General features: G+C 41.8%; 1 protein-coding gene across 1 annotated transcript in view; it reads right to left on the bottom strand.

The window, feature by feature from the left end:
• Window positions 1–761, bottom strand: part of GSTUM_00007716001 (uncharacterized protein) — a gene marked incomplete at both ends in the record, with an annotated part of 1003 nt that extends 242 nt beyond the window's left edge. The window contains 3 exons of the mRNA XM_002839616.1: window positions 45–288; window positions 372–578; window positions 653–761. Coding sequence (XP_002839662.1) covers window positions 45–288; window positions 372–578; window positions 653–761 — 560 coding nt within the window. The remainder of the gene's footprint in view (window positions 1–44; window positions 289–371; window positions 579–652) is intronic.
• Between the last annotated feature and the right edge of the window lie 3072 nt (window positions 762–3833).

The raw sequence follows: 3833 nt of genomic DNA, 5'->3' as shown, positions 1-3833 counted from the left end.
GGCAGAGTATGTTGGTCCCAATCCACTCCGGTCTTTACGACAACTCATGATGCAGCGCACTATAGATAGGCGGCTTCTGGAGGATTTCGCCACGGAAGGCATCTAGCGCGGATTCGATGAGCTGAGGGGTTATGTGGGAGTGGAGGGCACGCTTGAGAATGCGGCCGGTGCAATCGTAAGTATCGGTGCTAGCACCGAAGAGTGCTGTCGTTTCATACGTTTTTGTGCAGGAGATGAGGGATGAGAGGGATTTTGTACCGGTGCCTACGCCAATCACTAGGACTCCGGCTTCAGGTCGACTAATTAGCATCGGTATTTTTTAAAAATATTTTTTTTCCCCGAAGGGAACCGGTTGAGGGAAGTTTATATACTAGCGAGAGGATCAAGAGTCCCGCCGTGACCCATTTTAACTTGGACCTGGCGGGGCCTACGACGTCGCTGGCGTTGGTTCCTGGATTGAGAGTCGAGGGCATTTTGCTGGGCTGTTAGGTCCGGCTTGAACCAGGCGTGGTTACGGAAGATGACTTGCAATTGTCGGATTACGGCTGCTGAGGTCAGGCCTTGGGGTTTTTGAACGGCTGGGATAATGTTTTAGCATTTCGATATCGGATGGTGGCCGAGAGAATCGTGTAGGGGGGAAGGGGAGGTTTACCAAAGAGACCTTGTGGCGCCATTGCCGTCCTGAGTATGGGCGGTTGTGAAGGTAAAGATGATGCGAGGTTGGTGGTGAAGGTGCCAGTGGTGGTCTGGTGGGGTATCATGCAGGCACACTCGCACCTGTGGTTGAGGAGGAAATTAGCCAGTCACGTGCTAGGGTTGGAAATTGAGATGTCGGTATCTCCTTGTATGATAATGGTAACTTTTAGATGCGTCGTCTGAGGTGACCGCCTGTGATTGTGCATGATATGCGAGGTTACAAGACATAGACGAGAGGGTATACTCGAGTACTCGAGTATGATGCTGGTATTCAGGGTGGTATCATAGACTATCTATCATAGGGAAGGCAGGATCAGGATAGAGCGAAAGTATCCAGCATCAATCAAGGCCGCTTCCCATCCCTAAACCTATATTGAAACACTGTGGCTAAAGTGTTAGGAGTACCAGAAACCAATGTCTGGGAACCACCCTAAGTAGAGTAACCCCACTCAGAATTGGAATCTCTGATCTCCAACACTCCCCTCTGGCCCCCTTATAGTGCCTATACATCATCATACATATCTATCTTAGTTGCATCCTGTGACTATAATGTTACAGAATTGAAGGTGTCAGAATAACACCTTATATATTACTAGCATCTGTCCAACTAGATTCAAGTCATAAGATATATGAGAGAAGAGCTTTGTCAAGGTCTGGAAAGTAGAACAGAATAAATCCATCAATTACCCAGAGAGTTACTAGGCTTTAAAGATGGAACATCTTTGGCATAGGTAGTAAGTAATGGAACATTTTTACACAGAGATATGGTATTAAATGTTAGAGGATTTTCACGAAAAATCAATACAATCAGATTCACTCTGTGATGATTAGAAGAGTTTAGAACTCAGGGGAAATTGTAAGAAAGAAGCCAACAGACTTCACAAAGTGTTACAACTATGTGAAGGAATATGTTGTGGTCACGGGAATTATGACCAATATCACATGTTGATTAAAGACCTGTTACTTAGGACACTCAGGAGTTACCGGCAAAGGGATTATATTAGGAGAAAACAACCTGGTAGACTACAGAGTTGTTTAGGCCAATCAAGGTTCGTTTCTGTAGAAGGAGATTGTCTAGAAAGGCTCAGATTACACTTGTTCTATTTACAACTACTAAGAGCGAAGTAAAGTGGGTAAAGTAGAATCAAATTGTGAAACAATATTATATTGTTAAGGTTTCTTCTCCATTGCTTGATGATGTTTAAAAGATTGAAAGGTGCTTCGATATTTATATTCTACATCTGAGTATTTGTGGACTACATCTATTGATTATACAACTATATACCTCTTTTATTATAACTCATGATGTCAGGTATCATTCAAGGTGTGAATACCTGGAGACTCTGAAAATCACCACATCCTCTTCTCTAATTGCATTATAGCTAACTGGGAATCATGTTGTTACCGATCGTAATTATCCGATTGTCAGAGTCTTTAGACTTATGGCCAAGTTCTCAAGTCTAACTGAGTTGGCCTCAGATGTCTCCATCATTGATGAAATGATCAGTTTCATCTGCAGATTATATCTGTGAAGGTAGTCATAGTCGTAACCTTTCTCGGTTGCCTGACATTAAATCTTCATAACTCCCTACCCAGTCTACAGATATCTTTCGGAAGACTTCCTACAAATTCGCAAGAATCTATTGCACCAGATTGAAAGGTAATCCATTGGCCGGTAACTCCTGGTTGCTTTAGGTAAGAAGGGTTTCAATCACCATTCTGGATTCGGGAATTATTTCTAGAGCCAAAACGTACTTTGAAACCCAGTTGTAACACTCCGTGAAGTCTATTAGCTTCCGCGGTAATATTCTTCAGTGTTCTAGACTATTCTGGTTATCGTAGGATAGGTGTGAATGTATTGGTTTCTCATAGAAATCTTTTTTCAATTGATATCCTCTCTTTGTGTGAAAACTTCGATTACTTACAATCTGCGCTAAAGATAGCACATATATGCAGCATAGTAGCATCCTGGATAGTTGATATGTTTACTCTGTTCTACTTCCCAGACCTAGCGAAAGGTCACCTCTCATATATTCGGCGAATAAGATCAGGTGAGATAGACGGTGGTGATGTATATGATGTTTGTCTTATACCTTCAATTCTGTGGTATTATAGTCACAGGACTCAACAGAGGTGGATATGTATGATGATATGTAGGCCCCTTAAGGGGGTTGGAGAAGAGTATTGGAGACCAGGAATTCTGATTCCAAGAGGGGTTACCCTACTTAGTATGGTTCCTAGGTATTGGATCCCGGTATTCGTAACCTGAGCTCCCTCCTCTTAAGGCTTTACCTTGAATGCCTTTTTGGATACATATAAAATAAATTAAAAATTAAAATTAAATTAAAACAATTAATTATTAAACTATAAATATTAATTGCTTTATGACCCAATGGGAGCAGGGTAAAAAAGCTTCTGTGTTTGCTTGGCTAGGAGAGGAAAACTGTTTCCACACTGTCCTTCTTCTGTCCACTGTGGCATTTCCGGATTATCACAGTGAATTTCTTCCACTATTCCCCTCACATTATCCATACCTGTGGCAGGTTCCCCAGTGTGCTTATCTTTAGAACATTCTTGTCATTTAACTAAGTACCATAGTTGGCGTACCTCCTGGGACTGACCGTAAACTCGGTTTGGGTAAGAGCATATCTTACTTTTTATGTTTTTGTCTATTTCTGCTTGCAATTCACCCTCAATATCCGCAGGCTCTCTGGCAGGTTATTATCAGTCAGCATTGAGTGACTCCTTGTAAGGTTCTATCAGACATATATCGAACACTGGGTGTATATTCCATCGGTGTAACGACGCCTTCTTGGATAGTTAGTTCTTGGCGACAGGGAATGATACTTCTCTTTTTCTGTTTCTTTTCTTAGTCTTACGATAGTACTTGGCCTCTGCCTGCGTTACTAATAGTACAAGACCTTTGTCTTCTATCAGGAAGGCCTATTGTAAGCTTTCTCTAACTCTTCTTTATGAAGAGCTCTTCTTGGTGTAACGATAACATTGCAATAAAGATAAAGATCGTAAAGGTGTTTTATATTCGTTAAAGTAATATGTAGGAAAAGTACTTAGAATTCAATCTAATTTTATTTAAACTCGTACCGCCAACACTGGCATACGACGAGCCCCCGCTAGCA

This window comes from Tuber melanosporum (genome assembly GCF_000151645.1).
Source record: "Tuber melanosporum whole genome shotgun sequence assembly, scaffold_39, strain Mel28".
Taxonomy (NCBI): domain Eukaryota; kingdom Fungi; phylum Ascomycota; class Pezizomycetes; order Pezizales; family Tuberaceae; genus Tuber; species Tuber melanosporum.
Note: the sequence above shows the minus strand (reverse complement) of the source record. Positions and strands in the feature narration are given on the sequence as shown.